The sequence below is a fragment of the Rhipicephalus sanguineus genome, chromosome 3, assembly GCF_013339695.2.
Source record: "Rhipicephalus sanguineus isolate Rsan-2018 chromosome 3, BIME_Rsan_1.4, whole genome shotgun sequence".
NCBI classification, from domain to species: domain Eukaryota; kingdom Metazoa; phylum Arthropoda; class Arachnida; order Ixodida; family Ixodidae; genus Rhipicephalus; species Rhipicephalus sanguineus.
Window position 1 is genome coordinate 142,854,802 of NC_051178.1, and position 24,695 is coordinate 142,879,496.

Consider the following 24,695-nt stretch of genomic DNA (forward strand, 5'->3'; position numbering starts at 1 on the left):
CATGGAATTGTAGGGGCCTCATACACAACGGGTGGAATTAAGATAGTTATGCGCCACTTTTTCACCTGTAGCAATTTGTCTACAAGAGACAAATTTAGGCCCGAAGAACATCAATTTTTTAAAAGGTTTTACAGTTGTACGAAAAGACCGCGAGAACGCCAGTCGACTGTCAGGAGGAGTTGCCATATCGTACAAGGTGGCATTCCTACCCGCGAAATCAAGCTAAATACCTCCCTTGAAGCCGTAGCTGTAACGGTTTTATCCCACAAAGTCATCTCCATCTGTTCAGTTTAATACCGCCCCATGAACCATGTAACCCTTCAACAAACTCGATGACTTAACAGCGCAGCTACCAGAACCATTCCTTTTAGTTGGTGATTTTAATGCACACTGTACACTATGGGGCAGTGAGAAACTGACAACAGAGGGCAAGTGATAGAAGATTTCATTCTATCAACCAACACATGTCTTTAAACTCTGGTTCACCTACGTATTTTTCGCCAAGCTCACGGAAAGTTTAGTTGTATTGATTTAGCCTTTTGCTCACCATGCATTTTTTAACGATTTTAAATGGGAGGTTCTCGATGCCTCATATGGAAGTGATCACATCCTGCCATCGTGCAAATGACATCCAAGTTTCCTACCATAAGCTCTAAACCGCGCCGCTGTAAGCTACAACAGGCGGACTGGCCTCTGTTTAAGAAGACCGCAAAACTCGAAGACGCACTTACACCCGAAATGAGCATAGACGAAATGAATGAAAAACTCACATCAGTACTAATCGCAGCAGCAGAAAAAGCAATACCGCAATCATCGAACACTGTGCGAAAGAAGCTAAACTGCTGGTGGACACCAGAATGTACACAGGCAAAGAAACAGCAAAATAAGGCATGGGTATCTTGAAAAGATACCCCACCTACACTAACTTGATAAACTTCAAACAAACCAAGGCGAGAGCGCGTTAGTTCCGGAGGCAGGCCGAAAAATCATCCTGGCAGAAATACATATCTACAATCAACAGCTCAACCACGTCAAAAACATGTGGGACCAGGTTCGAAAGTTCAACGGTGACTACTCCCCATACACAATACCCATACTGACAGACCCAGGTGCACAGACATCCCTAGAGGAGCAAGCAGACATTCTAGGCGAACATTTTTACACCATATCCAGCTCAGCTAACTACACGCAGTCTTTCCTTACGTACAAACAGGCAGCCGAAAAGCAGAAACTACCGTTAACAGGAGGTTTAGATAAGCCGTATAACGCACCTCTAACACTCCAAGAGCTAAACACTGTGCTCTCAGCAGGGAAGAAGACAGCGGTCGGTCCGGACAGAATCCATTACGCAATGCTCGCGCACCTATCGCAAGCTGCTGTAGAAACCTACTAAAGTTCTTCAATCTGATCTGGAAAACTGGCATAATGCCCACCAAATGGAAAATGCAATCATTGTCCCATTTCTAAAAACTGGAAAACCACCGACGGCACCGGGCAGCTATAGACCTATTGCACTTACAAGCTGCATAGCAAAATCATATGAGAGCATAATAAACATCAGGCTAACATATACCCTCGAAATAGAGAATTTACTAGACTGTCATCAGTGTGGGTACAGGAAAGGCTACTCAACAAACGACCATCTTGTTCGCCTCGAACACACAATACGCGAAGCATTCTTACATAGGCAACACTGCCTAGCAGTCTTTTTTGACCTGGAGAAAGCCTACGACACCGCATGGCGGTATGGTATACTGAGAGACTTGGCGAATCTAGGAAATCCGCGGCAGAATGCTCCAATGCCTGTTGGATTTTCTATCAAACCGCAACTTTCAGGTACGGCTGGGCTGCACGTTATCACGTGTTTTCGTCCAGAGAACGGTGTGCCGCAGGGCTGCGTATTGAGCACCACGCTTTTCATCGTCAAAATGAATTCAGTAAATAGAGTAATCCCGCCCTCCATCATGCACTCACTATATGTCGACGACCTTCAAATAGCATGTCGCGCTTCAAGCATATCCTCATGTGAAAGACAGCTCCAGCTAACCATTAACAAACTGACTAAATGGGCAGATCAAAATGGCTTTCGGTTTTCTACTCAGAAAACCGTTACCGTTCTATTTTCGCAAAAACGCGGCTTGTATCCAGATCCTGTTCTCAAACTAAACAGTAGCTTACTACCGCTCAAACAAGAACACCAGTTTCTGGGCCTAGTCTTTGACAGCAAATTAAACTTCATCGCTCATATGAACAGCATAAAAAAGAAGGCAAACAAGGCGCTTAACATCCTAAAAATGCTATCGCGGAAACACTGGGGTGCAGATCGAATTTGCCTTTTACGCATATACCGTTCAGTCGTTCGCAGCATACTTGACTACGGCTGTGTTATTTACGGGTCGGCAAGGAAGTCGTACCTCAAACGTCTTGATCCAATACATAATCACGGATTGCGCTTGGCGATAGGGGCGTACAGAACCTCACCCGTCGAGAGTTTGTATGCTGAAAGCAACGAGCCTTGCCTGGAACACCGAAGAGCGCTACTGACAGTATCGTACGTGTTTAAAAACTCGATCGAAACCAAGTCACCTATGCCACACCATTGTTTCTCACATCAATACCAGAATACAGTACAACAACAGACCGCACACGATAAGACCACTTCTCCTACGCTTGAAGAAATATGCCTCGAATATAAAGTACCAAATCAGGCGCTCAACGTAGCGCGAACGCCGGAACGACGGGCTCCATGGTTGGACTTCTCACACTTCACTGATTTTGCCTTGACTCATTTAAGGAAAAAGGAAACTCCACGGGAGCACATTATGCAGGAATTCCTAGCGGTACAAGAAAAATATGACAAACATTCTGAATATTACACTGATGGTTCAAAAACACAAGAACACACAGGAAGTGCCGTTGTATCAAAACATTTAGAATCCTCCATCAGACTGCCGCAGTTTGTGTCTGTCTTTACAGCAGAAGTGTATGCTCTTTTTATTGCTCTAGAAGAAATTCTAGCTAGAAACCACAAAAAGGCAGTAGTATACTCTGACTCCCTTAGCGCATTAAAGCCCTACATACAAAATCAGAAAGCGAACCGCTTCTCGGGGACATTTTACAGATGCTAGAACAGCTGAGAAAAATGCAAGACAATCCGTCTAGTATGGGTGCCGAGCCACGTTGGCATCCAAGGAAACGAAAACGCAGACAGAGTAGCAGCAATGGCAGTTCACAATAGAGTAGCAGAAATAATATACCATTCAGAGACTGTTTTAACAGATGCCGGACATCCTTCAGGGCGAAATGGCAAAAGAGTGGCGGTCTCAAGTGCATAACAAGCTTCAAACTATCAAGCCTATTTTACAAGAATGGAAGTCATGCTGTCACAAAAGCGCTTCATCGAAGTAGTACTATGTCGCCTGCGGATAGGTCATACTCACCTAACCCACAATTTTCTACTGCGAGGAGAAGACCAGCCACAATGCCAGCATTGCAAGGAACCTCTGACCGTAAATCATGTCTTAATAACATGTCCACTTTTCGAAAAAAGAAGACACGATTGTTTTAATGAAATCTACAAAACACGAACACCTCTCCACCCAATGTTAATGCTATCAGAAAATGCAATCATTCCCATAGAGGACGTTCTTGGGTTTCTTGAGGCTACAGGTCTTTTAAACAAAATATAAACGAAAGTTTGTTTTATGCTCCTAACTTAAACCTATTAAAATCCACCTAGTGTCTGGCGCATCATAGCCATTGCTGCTTTTGCGCCATAAAACCCCACATAACTAACTAACTAACTAACACGTGCGTCAGATAATGAATGCGGCTGTTGTTAAAGTCGGAAGTGGCAGGCGGTGCTCAAAGTTGGATTGTCTTGACTCATGGCGCGGCTATGGAAAACTTATGATTATGTGCAGATAACGTATTACCACAGAGCTTTTTCGCGACTAATTTGACCCAATACGCCACCTAGCGGAGAACGCGCGAAACAGGCTATCGAGGTCCACGTAGCAGTCGACGTTCCCTTTCGCACATGCGGCAGCGGTTCTGGCCGATATATTCGTCGTCAGGAAACGAAATAGTGCATTGCGAAGCAGTTTTTCTGCGTTTCGCTATGTGCGTAGGCGAGGCGGAAAGATGGGATAGTATATTTTCGCAGGTTTTCGTTTTCTGAGTGAACGGCGAAGAATGGCGTAAATAACCAACCTCTGCATGAGCAACGTTACTCGGACGATGGTTGTTTTCGGCTCTTCAGGAACAAGTAATACGTCGCTGTGTCAAAGATGTGTTGCACTCTTCCAATGACATCAACGAATCGTATGGATAACACAGCTGGAATGAATCGGAATCGGTTTATGGGAAAGTCCCGAAGCGACTAAAGCTATGCGAGACGCCGTAGTAGAAGGCTCTGGATAATCTCGACCAGTTGGGGTACTGAAATCACACAGTACGCGGGCATTTAGCATTTTACCTCCATCGAAATGCGACCGCCGCAAACTAGGATCGAACCCGCGTCTTTCGGGTAAGTAGCCAAGCGCCGTAACGACTGTGCCACAGCGGTGGACACAATCGAAATCTGCGTAGTGTTGTCAGCGTGCTCGTTGCGTGGCGTCAATGTCTCGTACGCGCACTGGAGATGGCGTCGAAGCTTGAGGTGCTTGCTACATCAGGACAGATAGTAGCTCTGTGTCTTGCTCTTCAGGTGCTGTGGGCTCGATTTCCTTGACCTGTAGGCACGCGTAAGTTGTATAAACTGGCCGATGTCTCGTCGCAGGGTTTAGGGAGCTATGATACACTGCTGTAGCAGCAGGTAAACAAGAATTTGCGGGTATCCCGCTCAGGTATGCGGATCAGCCGACACACGCACGCACACAAAGAAAAATCAATAAGGCTCTCCGCATTACTCTCCGCAATAAGGTTCTCCGAAGTTTGCTGCCATCATTTTTTTTTAGCAGTTAGCATTCATTATTTCACTCCGCCGCTTCTTTTAGCCGCGCCGAATGTGCAACATGAAACCTTGTTATTTTACTCGATCAGCGTACCGTCACCGCCGCATCTTTTGGATTTTAACATATGCAGAAACGCGACGAAGCAACTGGCAGACTAAGTCGCTGCAAGATACGCGTCGCCGCGATGCTCTAGGCAATCAGCATTTGATGTCCACTGGCAACTGCCAACTGCGTTAGCCCACCTATACACCTACGAAACACCGTCGAAAAGCTTGCCTGTAGCATAATAGCGCGGAAATAGAACAAAGGACAAGAAGGGACGCGGACAAGCGCTATCTTTCAACTAAGCCTTATTGCGAAACGAAGCGATATACGTACACAGGCAGTATCTACAGTGACTAACAGAAAAGGCAGGTGCGTGTCAAAACAAGCACGTGTTGAAACATGGCAAGTGCGAAAACCGGATGGGGTCACCGCATGCGCGAACCCGCACCTCCCAAAAACGCGAACTCTTTGTCACACAGTGAAATAGACGGCTTGCTTACGCAGGAACATCCCTCCTGCCTCATCTGAGCCGCTTCTACAATTATGCGGGTACGGTCATCTTTGTGCCGGTACAAAACAGATGTGTTATCAAACTCAGGACGACAGCCGCACTGATCGCAATGAAGGGCCAGAAAACCATCTAGTTTGATAACACATCTGTTATCAAACCGTCCAGTTTGATGACAGACGTCCCCTTCTTTTTATCTAGCAGGATCTCACGTTTCCTTCGTGGATAAACACTACAGCGCAGCCACGGACACATCAGGCTGTAGGGAATGTCCCGAAGAGCGCTCAGTTTTCATCTAGTTTGCAGCTTTCTGGATGAGAAAAAAAAAGGTTGATTGCGCTGTTACGTATAATCCCAGGTAAATGTGATGGTTACACCATAACGAGAATCGGAGTGCTTCATTACATTATTTTTCTTTGCTCACCCCTAAACTCCTGTATTCATACGGCGAAAATATTGCGTGTTCGCGGACTTCTCGCAGTGTGCTAAGCAAGAAAACAATTTTTGCGTGCGAGATGAAAAGGTGCAGGAAGGGGGGAGAGGGTATTACGAGGCCTCGGGCTTCTGCAGATTTGACGCCTCATCAGCAGTCTTTTTCCCTCCACTCTCGCTTGCAAGAAAGCGGTAAAAGGCCATATTACGCTCTTTTCTCGTGTTTATGGTGCTTCTATAAAGAGTACGTTGTTTCCGGGACGTTTTCGTTTTGTCTAGGTACCGGCGCTCTCGACTGGAAACATTGCGCGTGGCACCCGAGGACAAAGGCATGCTTGCAAAGAAAAAAATACGGCATTTCTTTTCTTTTTTTCTTTATTGTTCGGCACCGGTTACACTTCCTGAAGACAGCGCTTCAACAACGCCTAAATGGTGCCTGGGTTTTGTTCTAAGCACACCAATCCAGTCGCTATACTCTTCCACGCTCGGAATATTCACCTCGCCCTAAGCTTACCACGACTGTCTTGCTCAAAGTGTTCGGGCTATTCACCTTTAAGCGCTTAATGGAGTCAGCGCAGACGCACTGACGCAGTTGAATTTATTTCAAGGCTATCCTTTCGGCGTAACCACCAGCACGCGGCCCTCTAAACCTGTCATTTCTAAACAGCGACGTATGCCTTATAATTAGGTCACCAATCGGTTGCTCGTAATTTTAGGGGCGAAGCACCTTAGGGTCTCGGCGTGTCGGCGTAAATTGTTGTCTGCTGTCGTGACGGTCCATTTGCTTGAGCGCAAGAGAGGGTGCCACCGCCTCAGCGCTCGCCGTGTGGCGAGAGAGAGCGAACGGCGCGCGTTGACTATGGAAACGCTCTTTCTGCGATCAACGCTGAACTACCAGCTCGCAAGGAACTAGAACGCGCCCTCGCCTCGAGAGACAACGCCGATGCAGGCAGCGTCTGCTAGCGAGTTTCTTGACTGAAGAAAAACCGACTGCTCGGGCTGCACAACCGTTCTCCGGCCACCCCGTATATATAGGCACTGGATCTTGACCTGCAATGTAGTGCCGGTGGGATATTTCTATTGTGCGCAGTTGAAAAATAAAGATTCGCAGCGTGCACGTTAACTAAAAGTGGACTGCGGGTATCTGTGTCGAATCTTTCTTCCGTCTCTCATTGCCCATTAGCAGTGATTTTGCTGTGGGAAACACCGGCGCACACTGCATGCTTCGCCCCTCCACAGTTTTCACGTTAGTGGAGCTGAAGCACCCTTCCGTACATGCTTCGCCCCTCTCCAATTCTTGTTTCCACACTAACGTCCCTCGACCAGCTGGGGTCCACTAAGCTGCACCTAAATGTAAGCAGACGAGCGTGGAGGAGGAGCAGAAGGAGGAGGACGAAGAGGAGCGATGCTTGCTGCAGGTGGACCTAGCCTTGCATAAGCTTCTCCGAAACTGCTTTACCCTAGTGGCTCTTATCAAGTACAGTAATGCCTGAATCCCGTCACAACAGTCTTGGTCATCTAAATGTAGACGATGTGCTTCCCCACTTTGGGCTTTATGTGGTCATATGGGTTGCATAGAGCATTTCAGCTCACTAAGCTCGCACTTTTACACGGAAATAAAAGCGATGTTCCACGGCCTGCAAGAGAAAGGTTTTACGCACTCGAGCTTCAAAGGCGCCGTTCGTCGAAAGACCCGCGGTAATCAGGAAAAGAGTGCAACGGCTGCTGATTGCCTTCTGGGCTGTTTGACACCCGGTAACGCGCCTCTACCATCAACGCATCAGAGGCTCAGGCGGAACAATTGCCGGCTATGCATGCCAGGCTAACCCCGCCTGCTGCTACACCTCCACCACCGCCATCAGTGGAGAAGTAATGCACCACCACCACCATCAATGCACCATCAATGCATATGCGTGCGCACGGAAGGGGGGGGGGGATGGAGGTGAGGGGCAGGATGGGGGGCGCCCCCTTAGTCACCTAGTGTGGGGGGCGCGCAAATTCTGCCCCATATCGTCACTCAGTCGGATATGTCCCGTCATTGTTTAAAAAGCAGGCTTATGGCTACGTAGGTTTTCGAGGATAATGGCGGCTGAAGGCGTCTCATGTTGAATTCAAAAAACTGTTTACTTCCCATCTTTACTCCCGGAAAGCCAAGGACCAAAGGCAAGGCCATTGTGAGAGGCACGTCATCGCTTCATTTTATTATTTTTTTTTCATTCAATGTGAAGCGTGTTGTGTTTCGGACTCGACCAACGAAAGAGGAACTCCCCCCACCCCCTCTACCTCCTCAATGGGGAACCCTACGCACGCCTATGAGTAAGAGCAGAGTCCTTCAATGCACTCTGGTAAGAGCTATGCTGACGATCCGCCTTAATTAGTGACGCGTAACGGGGGTTCAGGAAATGCACTCCTATTACGCATGTGACCTCACCTTATTCCCCGCTTCTCCGTTCCCACTTCCATGAAAACAACGGGGAGAACGTTTATGCTCTTTCTTCCCGCACGCGTAGCTTACATAAACAAATTACGCTTATCTCGCTGATCACATGCGAATCCCCGCAGGCAAAAATGCACGTGAACCTTGCTCTAGCATGCGTAGCCCACGCGTATCGTCTATGTGTTTTCGTGCGCAGTCGTGTTTATAAAAGCGCCACACTGCGGATCTCGTGATCATGAGTGATGGGAAGTTTCTCATCTGATCGTCGTTCACTTCGTTTGCTTCTTTCTTGTTCAGTAACACACTTTCTTATGTTTCCTTTATTGATTCCTTTTTTCACGCTCTCAATCTTGTTCCACATAGGTTCCAGATGAAACAGCATTCAAGATAAAACAAACGTTGTTGCTTTCGAAAGCAACAACATTTCTTTTTTTCTTTACGCCCATGAAGGTAGAACTAGTAGTCCTCTACGGCTCTGTCAGGCTTAAAGCCTCACTGAATAATAATATATCTGGAAAATCGGAGCCCCATTTGAAATAATGCGGCAGTAGTAGAAATCTTTATTTTGGTTCTTTTTGATTGCGAAGCACCAGAGGTTAAAGCCCTCAGTCTAGGGCCCCATTTGCTGCTGCGATCCGGCTGGCCCTGGTCCTCATGCAGCCGTTGCAAGCGTTGCCGCTATCGTCTCCTCGGAACCACATATGCCAGTTGGGTAGCTTGCGCTTATCCCATTTCAAAATCTACTCGCAAGCCGGTTACTTCGACTAATTGTCCTGGATATCGAAATCGGACGCATGCGAAGCTGAAGAGAAGTGGTTTAAGCAAAATATTTGGTCGTGCATACCAAAGCAAGCGTGTTATACGGTGAAACAGACACATTGTATTGCGAAAAAGCTTATTTCTGCAGCGTAACTTATTAAAGGACTCCTCCACGTGCCCCATCGGAAGTTTTAATGAGGTGTTGTTAGTTGGCGTCTAGAGAGGAGTTCACCGAATTATGTTTTTTTAAGCGGTTCATTATTGGACAAGTTAGAAGAAATTTAACTACGCTGTTATAGAAGAGGTCCGCTCCAGTACCAGAGCAAACGAACTCAACTTTTCGTTTGGCCAGCGTCAACACCACCGCACTCCCAAATGGTGGAGGCAAAGGAACGCATCACAATCACGTTAAAATCCCTCCCCCTTTTTTTCTTGTTTTTACTGTATTGCTTCGTGGTGCCCACTTCGCGGGCTCCGCATGGGTTGAAAAACCGTCCGTGGTCATGAACGTTTCCAGCAGCGTCTGTTCGTAGAAACGCGCCTATTACGTACTACTTCCCCTCAAAACAAGCCTCCCTCGAGAAGGAGAGTGCGCTTTCCTATTTTATTAGACCGAATTAAGACTGCAAATTGGGCTAGTTAAATTTGGTTCATGGTGGAAGGGAAGCCAGCACAGGGACAGAACTTACGTTTAAGTTTCGACCGTTTTCACACGCCGCAGGTGTGTCATATTTTGCAGACGTGATCACCGCCAGTTGGTCTGCGCGAAGCGCGTATTCGTTTGCAAAGCCCAAGACGGGTGAGTGGACCCATTAGTGTAGAAAGGGGCACAGTTACGGGGCCGAGTACGCACTGCTTTACGTACTCGCGAACGCGCAGTTTCTGGTCACGGTAAGCTTCACTGCTCTGCATTATTGCTGTGCCGTGAAACGTGTTTTGTGTTTTGTAGTGAAGCACAAGTGTCGTGCAGTGAAGAAATCAAGAGTACAAAAGTGGCAGTGTATTTTATATGCTACGCCGTGAAGCGTGCACGATGTGGTGCGGTGAAGCGACTTGCCGTGTAGTAAAGAATAGCAAGAGTAGAGACACGGGCACATATCCCTTCAAGGCGTGTGTCTTGAGGACGTTTTAATTAAGGCGTCTTAATTATACACGCTCGCACGCACCGTCCGCGGTCAGTGAGGAGCCTGAAGACGCCTAATGGACGTACTGGGAGACCTTGAGTGCTGTTTATGGCGGGAGTGAAACGGTTTGAGCCCTTGTTTTGCCCAATTTGCTCGCGACCTGTGTATCAGACCGTGACTAATTATCAAATTGCACAAGCGCGCATGCGTTGCCTCCGGTCACTGCAATGGCACCGAGACGACTAATAAGGTACTGCTAAGCCTTCGGAGCTCTTCATCAGACGTATACGACGCCGCATCGAAAAAGGAGCTCTCCAGCATCGCAACAATATAAACGTATACCATTTCAGACAAGAATTAAAATCCCTTTGTTTCCTTAATTAACGCTAGGACGACTTAAGGTGAACACTATTAGGCACCCATTAAAGTGCATTCGTTGACATTGTTTTCAAATATTGTGTTGACATCACTAGTTGTTCCACATGCTACGATGGGACGTTAGAACGAATGTGGCAAGTGTTGGAACCATAGGTCGGCAAACCCACTCATGAGTCGACTCACTCAGACTCAGATCGGTCCGTTAGTCTGAGTGAGTCCGGGTGAGTAATATTTTGGTGAGCTTGCGTCCGAGTGAGTCCAGCTGAGAAAAGTTTTAGTGTGTCTGAGTTCAAGTGAGTCCGGTTGAGGAAGATATTGGTGAGTCTGAGTCCAAGTGAGCCCTAAGCGCAAAATATATTTCTTGAGTGAGTCGGAGTGAGCTCCACCTTTTATTGCCGGCCTATGGTCCTATCTACTCAACTTTATATTGGCTTACGTTTATACTCAAGTCTATTCACACATATCTCAACACACTAGCCTTCATGCGCCACCTCAATATTTATTTATCAGAGGCGCGAGTTAGGGGGAGGGGGATACATGACCTCCCCCACAAACTCTTTCATGAAAGTTCTTGATAAAAATATCTTGTGTGAGTCGAATATTTTATAACAATGTCCTTACTGGATTGAAACCACTGATAACTCGTACTTGAAGGTACAAGAACAAAAGGCGTATCGTAGAGCACCGATTATGTGAGATATTAGCGTTAAAGAACATTGACACCATGATCGAAAACTAATTTTACACTAATACGGACTCATGAGTCGACTCACTCAGGCTCAATCAGACTCAGGTCAAGCTATGAGTCTGAGTCTGAGTGAGTCCTGCTGAGTAATATGTCTATGAGTTTGAGTCCGAGTGAGTTCGGTTGAGAGACAGTTTGGTGAGTCTGAGTCCGAGAGAGTCCAGCTGAGGAAAATTTTAGTGTGTCTGAGTCCAAGTGAGTCCGGTTGTGGAAGATATTGATGTGACTGGGTTCGAGTGAGCCCTCAGAGCAAAATATATTTCTTGAGTGAGTCTGAGTGAGCTCCACTTTTTGTTTGCCAACCTATGCTTGGAACCCATTAATACACACACACGCACATTCACATATGAATCCATTTTAAAGTTCAACTGTTTTTCTTGAAGACCTCCTGACTCCTCTTACTGATCGTATTTCGCAAAGGTTAAGTGAGCGCGCATCTCTCGTGCTTCGAGCCACACTTTTATTAGGCTCTTTTTTTTTTTGCTATTTGTTTTGACGCCGTGTTTTTCGACTCACGACACATATAAGGCTTTCGCCTCAATAACGCGTCTCACTTTAGTATTAATCGTTTCAATTTTTTATTGATTTGGTGTGAGATGTTGGCGAACAAATAAGGCGCCGGCTTCTCTTTAGCTCTTGAAGGGATCGAGCGTGCAACCCACAACTTTCTCCCAGTAACACAAGGAGTAACATAACAGCGTCATTAAAAAACTTGTCACACAGCGTTCTCGAAGTAACACCAGGACGTATTCATTTGCTCATTCTCACTGTCACGTAGCTGTTAGGATCTGTTGTGTTCTTTTTTTTTCTTTATCCGCAATACAAACTTCAGTTCCTGTGACATTAGAAATTTACTGGCCTATCCTGAAGCATGAATGTTCGCCTGTAATTTCACTGCAGTTCACGAGTCACGAACACACATACATGTTTACTTTCGTACAAGCATACATACAAAAAAATAATGATATATTAACTAATTCTCCGAATTTGTCGAGCTCGTGTCGTCATCCTCTTCCGTGCTCTTTGCTTCTTCAACTGGCTTTTGCACAAAAGGCAGTGCAGGCTGAAAAAAAAAGGCAGCGGTGGCGTTTAACAGTATTGCGATTTCTTAATGAATTGACTGCTAAAGGAGTTTTGCTACAATAAAATACCGCCCATGCCTTCGTGCCTGTGGACTTAGCGCTCAGCGACAGCGTTATATGAAATTAAGTAGCGTGACTTAGCCAATGTTCGTTAATCGTCATGTTCCAAAGGAACAGTAATGAAAACTATTACGTCAACCAAGTCGAAGATAACACTTAAAAAAGCACATCTTGTGAAAAGCGAAAGCTTTGTAGCCAGAATACGGCATAAGATTTACGGAAGGATCCGAGTCCGAGGCAGAGATCACTCGGTAATTAATTATCGAAATTTAAAACTGAACGGTTTCTTAACGTAGAAAGTTTCGACAGCAACCACGTCCTTTGTTCACAAAGAAAAGACGCCCTCCTGAAGTGTTCAGACGACTGCAATATTCAGGGTGTTTTTCTTTTACACAATACAGGTTTTTAATGAAAGTGCTATGGCAGTCAGGACCCTGTCGTCTTTGTAGACGAACTCTACGCCGAGGCGGAAAGTTTTGCCGCACCTAAAGTTACATTCAAATGAGCAATTAAAAGAGAGAGAAGAACGGCAAGTCGTCCCAAATACCCAAATGAACCGCTTATTAATTGCGTTTGGTGTGTAGTGCTTATTTATTTCTTTCACGCTGTACCCCAGAAAACTGCAATTTCCACTTTTTCTTTCGCTCTATAGCTTAAAACTAGGCGGCAGCCACTGAGGCGCTACTTCTCGCAGACAAGCGAACGAGTTCTTTGCACTTCTTTCGAGTTAACAAGGAAACGGATAAGAACTACACACCAAACGCAAAGAATAAGCGGCCCACTTGGGTATTTGGGACGACTTGCCGTTTTTGCAGACCATATTCTGCTGCGATGCGCCTCTTTTTTTTCCCCTAGAATTGTCACGTGAGCTTTCAGTCTGACGTAACAGGGCCGACGTATTTTTTGCTCAGTTTCGGTATCGCCTCGATCGGGGTCTTGAATTTCGATGATTATTATCTCAAATTACGTGCGTTTTTGCGATTTTTTTTAAATGGGCGTGCCATGAATTTGCACGTCCTACAACTCTTCCATATAAACAGCGGCCCTAAAGTTAATAATGAACAGTTAATTAACGAGTTTTCGTTAATCCCTCATTTAAATGTAACTTTATGTGCGGCGAAATTTTTCCGCCTCGGCGTATATGGAGTTCGTTCGCGAAAACGACAGGGGGCAAGACTGTAATAGCATTTTTATCAAAAATCTGTATTGTCTAACAAAAAAACACCCTGTATCTCTCGTTGCTGGGCATGTTGAAGGCAATAAGTGAGAAAGTGCTCAACTGAAGCTTCCGCTGTGCTACAATGAAGTGCTACAACACTTCACCTGCTACGAGAGACAACGAAGGTAATGCTTTCATATCCAGGCAACAATGAAATGTGGAAACGTGAAATTACAAGTGACCTCGATAAAAAATCAGGCTGCCATATCAGCAACGGCTTATCGCCGAGAAGCCCGCGATCGAGACTGCATGAATTATTGGGAAATACGCATGTGACGCACGCAAATACGCATGCATGTGACGGGCGCGTCCTCGAGGGCCGCTTTTCTGTGCGCCCTCCGGCGCCAAGTTTTTTGCGCGCAACGCCGCCACAGAAATCTGCGAGTCCATAACAAGCTTCTCTTAAAAAAATAAATGCAACTGATGCAGTACAAAGCTGCGTTTACTTACGAGGTGACCGAGCAGTGCTTCGATGGTCTGACGCAAGCTGTCCGTGAGGTGAGAAAGTTGTGCGTACACCTTGGCGACAGATTCGTTGGCGAGGTGACCGATGGGGGCGAGCCGCTTGTTCAGTTCGGGTGAGATCTTGGCGTACGTTTCCTGGATGCCGCGGGCCAGCTTCGAGTGCTCGGTGACGACGGTGACGGCTTGGTGAACGGCGTTTTGAGACATCAGCAGGGCTTTGCCGGGCAAGGTCTGCGGTGCAGGAACGGGCGTTCAATCAAACACGAGGCAACTTCAAGGTCGTGTCTCGTCGTGTATAGAAATGAAGCACCCGCTCAAAGCACTGCATACATCGCGTTTGGTAGGATAAGTGCCGGTCCACACATATAGTGGGTATTATTATTAGTGGCGGTGGCCCACTAATCTTGAAGGAACACTAAAGAGAAAGACTATTTTCCTCGTATTAGTAAATTACTCTTTCGTGATACAAAAAACGCCACGCTTACCGCGAGATGCTTGGTAAGCGAGAAAACGTGCACAAAAGAAAATGCGGGTGGCGACGGCCCCTTAGGTTCCCGCACCAGTTTCCGTGACGTCATAGATTTTGACGGCGTCTATTAGAACCTACGTAGTCCTTAATCGATGAAAATTAAGTACATTGTCTTCTGAGGAAGCCAGAGGCTTAACATACCAAGCTTCAGGAAATTTCATTCAGTTAATGTGGCCAAAGTACGAAAAAACGCTTTGCAATCCGTGTCGTCCTGATCGAAGATTTCGGCAGGAAATTTAAAAGTCCAACTTTTTACATTGATTTTCTCATCCATTAAAAACCTATGGGGGTGAAATCAACGACGCTGCAGTTTTCAGAGTATAATTTATCAGTTTGAACTAATTTATCGTGTCACTTCAGTGTCCCTTTAAGTAGTTCAAAAAACCGAAACACTTCGTTAATTCATCGATATAGCGTCCTGCGAGAACAGCGGGCGTGTTCATGCAACTTTTCTTTAGTAGTGCTATCGGTACAGGCCGGTTGGTTTTGCTATTATATCCAACAGGACGATTGATTGGCATCTGCCCTTATAAACAATTGTGGTATAAGAAAGTTTTTGCGGATAAGTTCCTAGCGCATAATTGAAGTGCCTGTATTCGCAATGCTGTTTGTATACGCTATAGCCGTCCGTAAAAGCAGGAACTGGACAATTACGATGCTAAGTAACCACCAATGGCGACCCTTCAATGGGATAAAGTTCTTACCAACAGAGAACGTTGTCGGTGAGGCCCCTAATCGGTATTTCATTCGTACGGACAATGTATCACGGTCGAGTTGTATTCGCTAATTATTTCATTCACTGCCACAGTTGTTCAAAGCCTGTTCTTGGGAGCCGCTCTACCACACGACCCTTCTTTTGTCGTTACAGTGCCAGAGGCGGCGTTTCCTAAGCTTTGCTCCGTAATAACGTCTTGTCATTGGTGGCTGTTCTCGGCTAATACAGTGTTAACGTTTTCGCTTCCGGGAGTTTTATTGCAAATGTCTTTTATCTAAATGGCTCATGAGCCACCTCCCGGTCTTGGTGAGAAAGTACATCCTGCAGAAAGCAGGCGCTGCTCCGAACAGCTCAGCCAAATCTTGCAGTCGTGCGTGGCAAGGAGCGTTCATAAGCGGAGCGCAAAGCTGCAACTTTCTCAAGCGCGCTCTTTTCATGCAGGGGCCCGTCCTCACTCTCATGGGTGGGCGGGGCGCCTGCTGTATGTCGTCGTACCGAAGATTGCCGCCATTGGCCGATAGCTGACATAAACCAAGAGCACCTTTCGGATCAGATGCGCTTCTTGCCACGGGGTGTCGCAACGTGCCGGCGCCGCGCTGCGTACGTAGTCTGCTAACATTACACAGTGAGCCACACACGCGCACAGGAACCACAACGGGAGAGAGCGATGACGTTTCATCACGCGCTCGAGGTCATGACGCGCGCTGACGTAAATTCTTCCCCCCTGCAATCACTCCCTATGAAGCTTCCAGCGCGCTCGTCGGGACAAGAGAAGAGAGAATGAGCTTAAAGCGCGCGACATATCTCTGTAATATTGTAAGAAAGAAACTTAGCGCAATTTATAATTTCCACAAAGCACTCACAGAATCACACACGCACACACTCAAGACACAGACACCACACACAGCGCTTGAGTCTTGAGTGTGTGCGTGTGTGATTCTGTGAGTGCTTTGTGGAAATTATAAATTGCGCTAAGTTTCTTTCTTGCAATATGACGAGTTACCCAACAACAAGTTTTAATATCTCTGTAACTCCGTTTGTTCTAGGTGGATTCGAGAAATGTCTGAGGCAATCGATTCGTGACGCAGTTAACTGCGACACTTAGGTCATTCGATTATTACTTCGGAAAGTGATTCAGGACCCCTTCAAAACAGTCTCCACGCAGAGCATACCTTGATTGTCTCCGGATGAGGGTCGTTGAGTAGGGCCTTGAGCCACGCGGCGTCCGAGTGAAGATCGTCGAGGATGTCCTTGAAGCTCTTGTTTCCGTCCAGGAGACCATCTTTCATCTTGGACAGCAGGCCGAGCGCCTCCTGCAGCTGGGTGGCTATCTGCGAGGCGCGCTGCTGGAACAGCTCGTACTGCTGCTGACCCTTGAGCGACACGTACTGGCGCGACTTCTGCACCACACTTGCCACGCGACGCGGCACCTCGCCTTCCGGCTCGTAATGCCTCTGCTCAACCGAGACGCCCAAGGACGCCAGTTCCTGTGATAGTTCAGAAGAGAGAACAGACTACAGGTAAAGTTCTTGTTAATGCGGTAGCATGAACAGGGGTGAAATGGAATAAGGTGCACGAGTTTATCCGATTTCTTGCGTGTGAAAGCCTAGTGTACTTACTCTCAAAGTACCTGCTCCGGTTTATATCGGCTAGTGTTAGCTGCTGTTGGCTGTGTTGGCCATCAAGGTAATCAAGGTAATTAGAGGTAATCTAAGTTAACGCTAACGTGTATCTTTGGCATTTACCGCTAAATATCCGATGCATTTTTTTCTCCTTGATTGGTATTTCATCCAGGCGACGGAGGCTAATGTTTTACTGTTCGTTCATTGAACTGTGTTTTTTTATATTGATACATGCATATTCACGGTTTCTCGGTCCATGCGCGCATGCGCCCCACGAAGAGGACGAAGAGCTGTCGCCGCTCGGGCTCTGGGCTGAACCGGTCAGCGCTGCAACTGCTGTTGTAAATATATCTTGTACATAGCCTACTGAACAAGCGCCTCGTCATTCGCGTAACAATATGTCTGAAGGGAGGGCACATAAGAGACGCCAGCTTAACAGAACCGCCTACAAAAATGACGTACGACAGCGCACAAGAAGCAGGAATTAAAAAAAAAATTCGGCAGATCACACGTACTTTGGGAATCGGTAATATGCGAAGCATGCGCGGAATGGTGACCATGGCTTAATTTTTCAGATTGAGCGAAACGTTACGGAATGACGCTAGAGAAATTTGGAAGTGGTATACACACACTCATATGTTGAAGAGTCGCATATGAATTATATAACCAGTTGTTTACAGTTGCGAAACGATGCCAACAGCAACATGGGTGTTACCAACACCGGACTCGGTAAGCTGCTATGTAGTGCTTATATTCTTCAATACTGGATTGCGCGAATCCGAACAGCACAAAGAAGAAACACATATGCACAGGACAGGCGTTACTCGCAGTGAAGCTTCATTCAGGGAAGCTTCCCTAGATATACACACAGCCGAGTGGCACGCGCAGGCGCACTCCACTTACGTTACAGTCACAGTTTCAGTTGTTAGGGTTGCGTTACAGTTGTTATACTTGTCCGTTCTGACGGAGAACGCACGCGGGTTTCACGAACCCGTCTGTATGTGTAGAAAGCGTTCTTGACAGTTCTTGAACATGGTCATCTTTGACCGTGATCAGTGAGCACCAGCAGCTGGACCGGACTTGTTAATCGGATCGGTTCGTGATCGCGGCTACGAGGGGTCTAAGTATAGTGAAGGGCGAGGTATAGCACAGCTGGTGGAAATCCTGGATGCCTCTTACGATGAAATGATCTATGATTCCTCCTGTCCTGGACGTGGCAGCGAGGTTTCTTGATGTCCTGTCCACGTTCAAGCCGTCTTTCATGCAATATAAGGACCAAGAGTTTTTGGGTCTCGATAAATCAATGTTGAAATCACAGCTAATGATGAGAGGCCTGGTTATCTCAGCACATTTATTGTTGGAAGCATTGACGCCGGTTTTTGCGTAATCCGCGTGGTCCACGTTGCGGACTACGTGGATGAGTGGATGGTAGTTGAGCGTCTTCCGGGTGTGTTCCGTCTTTAGTTTCCCCACTTTCCTTGCGTCCGCCGCGGTGGTGTAGCGGTTACGGTGCTCGGCTGCTGACCCGATGGTCGTTGGTTCGATCCAGGCCGCGGCGGTCGCATTTCGATGGAGGCAAAGTGCTAGATGCCCGTGTGCTGTGCGATCTCGGTGCACGTAAAGAATACCAGATGGTCAAAATTTCCGGAGCCCTTCGCTATGGCGTCTCTCATAATCATATCGTGGTTTTCGGACACAAAACCCCAACAATTATTATTATTATTATTATTATTATTATTATTATTATTATTATTATTATTATTATTAAATGCGAAGCATTTCTTAGCGAACCTCTGGCACTTTGAGCGTTTCTATCTATCTATCTATCTATCTATCTATCTAGCCGCCTACGTCTGGGTGCTCTCATGATGGCCTCCTTAACTTGGTGTTGACCAAAATTTGCACGGGAGGGTAAGAGGATTTGACGAATATGATGGCCGGGTCATGACATGAATAACGTTAAAATCTTGTCATGTACGTCGTCAAACCATTTCCACTAGACACGTGTGGCACATACCCGTTTACCACGGGCCGTGGTGTACGGGTATGCGCCACAGGTGATTGACAGTTTATATCTACCCAGGAACGACGAGAACGGACATTGGTCACTTAAATGCTATACTCGCGGACAACTTTTCTTGGCATTGAAGCGAAGGCTACAGAGCCACAATGCACGTATCCTACCGCTAATGAATGTAGTACCACAATTGCGTCCGTATTTTCTGCGTGAGATATATAAAATGCTCCTTCATTTTCTACATGTAGCTTTTTGTGACGGAACGCAGCGCACACAAGCGAGATATCTGCATTTCTTTTACTTTACAGGTTGCCACTTTGCGTTTTTGCGTGCGTGAAAAAGTCGCGCCTTTTACCCATACTTTAGACGCTAAGCAGCGTTTGCGTCGAAGTGCAACGCTAGCCATCACACTCCACGGCGTTACGAGACGCGCGCCAAACCAGACTACTTCGCGTAGCAGTACATGTGCAGACGCTCCGCCCCCGTAGCTTTCCCTTCAGTGCCAAGAAAAGTTGTCGGCGAGTATAGAGCGTTAAGGAAAACCAACATCGGCAGCGTTGACTCAACGAATGGATTGAATGAAAATTAGGATCCCAGCAGGAATCGAACCCGAGAATTCTGCGTGGCAATCAGGTATTCTACCACTGAGCCACACCAGGACTATAAACTGGTTTGGAAAAACAGCCTACGCAGGCGTAATATCGGTGCATCGTCCATTGTGGTTGTGGTGCTGGCTATCTAATTTTACAAGAAAGCAATAAAACCTACATGATACTCCTACGATACAGGCGTCATATGAGATTAACGTCTGTAGTTCCAGTGTTGGCTATGCTTTTATAGCAGTCTAATAAACATTACGTTTGTATTCCTGTGATTCAGCAAGCTATATTGAAGCATTGCTCGACCCCGGAGGAATATATTAACGAAAGTTACTTATGATATCCACATCACCGCACTGTAAAATGCACTTCGTCCACCAGAACGACGCAGTGTCCTCTTCATTTCTTAATAGGCTGGGCGATGGCCTCATGCTGACCGAGGATGATGCCAAATTGATTGACAGCCGCTTTGTAGACTAGGCTACGTAGGCCATATACGCCCACGTAGTCTACAAATACGACAAACACCATCCACTGATGTTGGTCTACGTAGCACTATCCAGGCCTACCAGCCTCGACGGCCTATACCTCACCAACGCGAAGGGTGGCTTCAGGTTCCGACATGTCGCCTGCTCCGTTGACAGAGAATTTGTCGACGAAATTACTGAGGCATCCACGAATTTCAATAGTTCTACTATACGACATACTTCGCTACAAATAGACCCCTCGTCACCATGATCACGACCGGATCCTATAACAAGTGTCGACCAGCTGCTGGTGCTCACTGATCACGGTGATGATGCCCTTGTTTAAGAACTGTCAAGAACTTCTTGCACACATGCACACGGATTCGTGAAACGTGCGTGCGTTCTCGGGACACGTATAAGCACTACATATCAGCTTACCGCTTCAGGTGTTGGTAATACCCACGTTGCCATTGGCAGCGTTACCCAACCGTAAACAGCTTGTTATATAACACATATGCGGCTCTTCAACATATATATGTGTGCGTATAAAATTTATGCAAATCTTTAGCGTCATTGTGTAAGGTGTGGCTCAGTAAAAAAAGTTACGCCACAGTCACCTACCCGCCGCATGCTTCGCATAACATCGACTCCCACGGTACGTGGGATCTGCCGAATTTTTATTATTATCACTCTCCTTGCATGTCAATGTGTGTGTTCGCAGTTACTGTGTTGGTTGAGACTTTGTATCACCTGTGGCACATGCCCGCATAACATGAACTCTGGTATGCGGGTATGTGCCACACGTGACTGAGGGAAAGTGTTTCATGACGTACACGACAGGTATTTTGCGTTATTCATGTCATGACCAGTGAATCGTGTTCTTCATACACTGATCCCCTGCTGTGCCAATTTTGGTATATTACAAGTTATGAAGACGACCAGGAGAGCGCCCAGGCGTAGGCGGCTAGATAGATAGATAGATAGATAGATAGATAGATAGATAGATAGATAGATAGATAGATAGATAGATAGATAGATAGATAGATAGATAGATAGATAGATAGATAGATAGATAGATAGATAGATAGATAGATAGATAGATAGATAGATAGATAGATAGATAGATAGATAGATAGATAGATAGATAGATAGATAGATAGATAGATAGATAGCAGTGCTGGGCAGTATCGAAGATACATGTATCTTAGATACTATCTTAGATACTCTTTGGGTATCTTGTATCTGTATCGCGATACGCCTCTCAAAACGAGTATCTGTATCTGTATTTCCGATACATTCAGCAATGTATCGTGTATCTTAAGATACAAGATACTGCTATAAAAGCACCACCCCGCTAAACAATAAACGTCGACCGGAATTACGGTTCTCCGGCTGACATTGCTGCCACTACGTCACCTGAATAAAACTAACGACAGTTACGTTCTTGTATATTTTCAGCCATAGCGCTCCAGTGAGCACTAGGTGATGAGTTTTTGGCGTCCCTATTGGTGGAGCAAAGTCACGTGATGGCGCTCAAGCCATCTCTACAAAAACAAGTGTGCGAACGTCTACGCACAGCCTACCTTTTTTTCCTAGATGTTTTCTTCCTGTTTAGTTGTGTTGGTGCCATGACACTTGTTCATAGCCACTGCACTCTGCTGCGTACTCCAATGCGTGCGGCGTCTTTCGCACAAATTCTGATGCCGCTATACTGTCGCTATCAAAGTTTGTCTTGCGTGGTGCTTCGTTGCAAAGTCTCAAGAATGCAAGAATGGGGCTGCTTTGCGTCTCGCGGCTTTCACACATCAGCGATATGAAAGATGTCGAGGAGGTAAGCTTGACTTGCATAAATACGATGAGATTGACATACATGCAAAGGATATTCTAACGACTGTCCCTCTATCGGTGCCGACGTTAGATGCAATAGAACGAGCATTTACGTAACAGATATTTTGACGTCCTGTGTCTTTGTTCTTCCTGTTAAATTGTTAGAGAAGTTCTTTTAATGATAATTTGATTGTTAGCACAAGTGCTCTCTTTGCTGTCCTCCGTTTTGCATCCCATACATTACCTAGTCCTCTGCATAGTTTTAACAGCGAAGCTGTTTAGCAAATCGTCCCTTCTCCGACGAACCAAAAGACTATCATCATCATAAACGGGCATGTGCCACAGAAATAGAGGAAATTCCCCGACTCGCCACTGGTCCCCTAAAAAGGAAGAAGGCAACAGTTAGGCCAACAAATGGCTGCGAAGCGACGGCGGCGATCCGAAGACCCCGAGTACGTACCAAGAGAGAATACTAGGTAACGGGAACGGCAACGGCAGCTTCTAGAAGACCCCGAAGCGATGGAAGGCCTACGCCAACGACGATGGAAGGCGCCCGATGCCGTCCGGCTCGTCTACTCGAAAGACGAAGACTGGTCCTAGCGATAAGCTGATCGGTCTCATGCTCCATAACTGCAAAGTTCATCCCCGCTACAGCCAAGTTTAAGTAACAGTTCAAGCCAAGTTAAAGCAAAAGTTCAGCAACGTTACAGCCAAGTTCAAGCCAAGTTCAGCCTCGCCAGAGCCAAGTTCAAGTCAAGTTCAGGCCTCGCTACTGCCATGTTCTGCCTATAGATGCAGAATAAATATGCATGAGACCGATCAGCTTCGCTGTGTATCGAGCTTTGCGCCGCATAGTGCACGCTTTGCGCCATCTTTTTCTCCCGTCTGTTTATTGTTATATGTCTTTTGTAAAAACCGTTCTTTGCTTTATTCTTATATTTCAATTGTCTGCCAACGTAGTTTTTTTTCATATTTCGCAGGATTTCTTTAAAAGTCCGAAAATATTCACCACGCAGCATGTACGCTGTCAAAAAACAAATGGATCGGTCGTTTTCAAATGCGCTCTACGATGTGTCGAAGCACAGTTGGCCCAAAAGTGGATATTAGAAATGTCGCATAATTGACCTCATTTAATTAACCAGTTAAGCTTATGACAAAACATGCCATAACGAGCACCACATGACGGTACACCAAATACCTTTGGTTTCATTCAGCGGCAGTTAACCGCTTGTTTTTTTTTTGTTCATATTTGGTTCAACTTACGTGAAACACCCTGTACACTTATTCACTTTGATTGTTTAGTAGGGAACCACCTTGCTATTTGACTTAAATGTATTGATTTTCTTTTGTTTAGGTCACGTTAAAATATTCTTGTTACAGATCTGCAGGTAAGCAGAGCGAGTAGTGGCAATAGTGTGAATAGCTGTGATAACCTGTGGCGCTTTGTGCCTCTAGAACACGTCTGAGACGTTTCCTGGCGGCTCAGGTTCTCTCGAAGAAGAAATGGTAAAAGATTGCACGTGAGTGAATATGTGTCAGCGAACGCTTTACGCCAGCAGATAAGTAAAATATGAAAAATCACTGCAGTTTTATGTCCTCAATCAATTAATTGTGCGATTATATAGTTCATCGTCTTCACACGATGCGTCACAAACAATATCGCTACCAGCGTTGTTGCTGCTCTACACCTGTCGGTGGATGCGGTAGTACAAAAGCAAAAATACGCTTGCGGACAAGGTAAGACTGCACAGCGGTATTTGCGCCATCGTGCGGAGGCATCTTAATAAAGTTCTTGCAAGTAGATGGCAACCTGCTAGCTGGTCGACAAGTAGAGCCCCGACAACCATAAGTTACAGAAGTGTGAAGCAAAAACCACTAATAGCGCAGCGGCTAAAGAGCTGCCATATTAAGCAGCCAAACAAATCCCAATAGGTCGTCTAGGAATGAAACTAATATACCTTGAGCAACAAAGTTAGTATCTTGTGATACAATAAGGTATTTTATTAAAATTAAGCAAAGTTGGTTGCAGTTAAGAAATTTTCAAGTAAACACATTTCTATATAGGCCTTTCATAGGCCTTTGCTGCTTCATAATATAGATATATAATAGAAAATTTGCAAGTGTATCGAAGTATCTTAAGATACAATTGGGAAGTATCGTATCGGATACAATTATTCCGGAAGTATCTTGTATCTGTATCTCAAATACTTCTTGCCTGAGCATCTTGTATCGTATCGCGATACAATTTCAAAGTATCTTTGCCCAGCCCTGATAGATAGATAGATAGATAGATAGATAGATAGATAGATAGATAGATAGATAGATAGATAGATAGATAGATAGATAGATAGATAGATAGATAGATAGATAGATAGATAGATAGATAGATAGATAGATAGATAGATAGATAGATAGATAGATAGATAGATAGATAGATAGATAGATAGATAGATAGATAGATAGATAGATAGATAGATAGATAGATAGATAGATAGATAGATAGATAGATAGAAACGCCCAAAGTGCCTGAGGTTCGCTAAGAAATGCTTCGCATTTTAAAAAATCCTCAGCATATTCCGCGAGCACAGCGGACACTTCTCCGCCACGGACAAGCACATGCGATGCGAACTGCTCCAAATGGCGAAATCTCATGCAGATATACCTGCGACCATACATCACACTATCTGAAACTAGCAGCGACAGTCGATGG

At 45.8% G+C, this 24,695-nt stretch overlaps 2 protein-coding genes across 3 annotated transcripts in view; one reads left to right on the forward strand and one right to left on the reverse strand.

Annotated features, from left to right (window-relative positions):
* LOC119387336 (ceramide transfer protein) overlaps positions 1 to 24,695 on the forward strand; it is a 608,660-nt gene that overhangs the window by 303,209 nt on the left and 280,756 nt on the right. The gene's annotated exons all lie outside the window — the stretch shown is intronic.
* Positions 12,342 to 24,695, reverse strand: part of LOC119387333 (perilipin-5) — a 30,842-nt gene continuing 18,488 nt past the window's right edge. Inside the window, exons 3-5 of the mRNA XM_037654689.2 lie at positions 16,626 to 16,940; positions 14,195 to 14,440; positions 12,342 to 12,446 (exon numbers count right to left, since the gene is read on the reverse strand). Coding sequence (XP_037510617.1) covers positions 12,357 to 12,446; positions 14,195 to 14,440; positions 16,626 to 16,940 — 651 coding nt within the window. The 3' untranslated portion in view covers positions 12,342 to 12,356. The remainder of the gene's footprint in view (positions 12,447 to 14,194; positions 14,441 to 16,625; positions 16,941 to 24,695) is intronic.